At 62.4% G+C, this 665-nt stretch overlaps 1 protein-coding gene across 1 annotated transcript in view; it reads right to left on the reverse strand.

Moving 5' to 3' along the window:
* Window positions 1-665, reverse strand: part of FOXP4 (forkhead box P4) — a gene marked incomplete at its 5' end in the record, with an annotated part of 6,152 nt that overhangs the window by 859 nt on the left and 4,628 nt on the right. Inside the window, one exon of the mRNA XM_010085352.1 lies at window positions 196-346. Coding sequence (XP_010083654.1) covers window positions 196-346 — 151 coding nt within the window. The remainder of the gene's footprint in view (window positions 1-195; window positions 347-665) is intronic.

Genomic DNA, 665 nt, shown 5'->3' on the forward strand with positions numbered 1-665 from the left:
ACCAGCTCAAACTCTCCCAAGCTGCTCCAGCCGTGAATGCAATCAGCCCCCAAACTTTAGACGGGCGCATTAGGAAAAGCATCGCCCCCAGCCCGCTCCCTGACCCACTCCCAGCCCTCCCTTGCTGCAGGGAGAAGCGACAGCCATGGGGACCCCTCAATGCATCCCTCCACCACCGCAGGTAGGGGTCCTTACCTTGGGGCAGGGTCTGCAGGGGCACGGAGCCCTGTCCCGGCGGGAGGCTCACCAGTCCCTGGCGCTGCAGGTTTAACAGGTGCTGCTGCTGGAGGAGCTGCTGCATCTGCAGGAGCTGCTGCTGGAAGGCCAGCTGCTTGTTCCCTAACGGCTGCCGGGAGACAAAAGGGAGAAATCAAAAGCAGCGCGTTATTTCCAGCCTTGCAGCAGAAGCCTTGCAGGGGACCTGGCGGTGGCAGCCAGGGATGCCCGCGGCGGTGGCACCGCGGCCGTGCTGCCTCCGTCCTGCTGCTGGGGCTGCTCAGCTTGTGGCTGAGCCGGACGGTGGCTTTGATCTGTCGGAAGAGGAGGGGAAGAAAAGGAAAGGGGAAGGGAAAAATAAAGCACTGAAAAGAGAGGGAGTGAGCAGAGCTGGGGGCTGGCTCGGAGCAGAGACCCAGCTCTGCCTGCGAGATGGGTGAACCCACAAA

The sequence above is a fragment of the Pterocles gutturalis genome, unplaced genomic scaffold, assembly GCF_000699245.1.
Source record: "Pterocles gutturalis isolate BGI_N339 unplaced genomic scaffold, ASM69924v1 scaffold370, whole genome shotgun sequence".
NCBI classification, from domain to species: Eukaryota; Metazoa; Chordata; class Aves; order Pterocliformes; family Pteroclidae; genus Pterocles; species Pterocles gutturalis.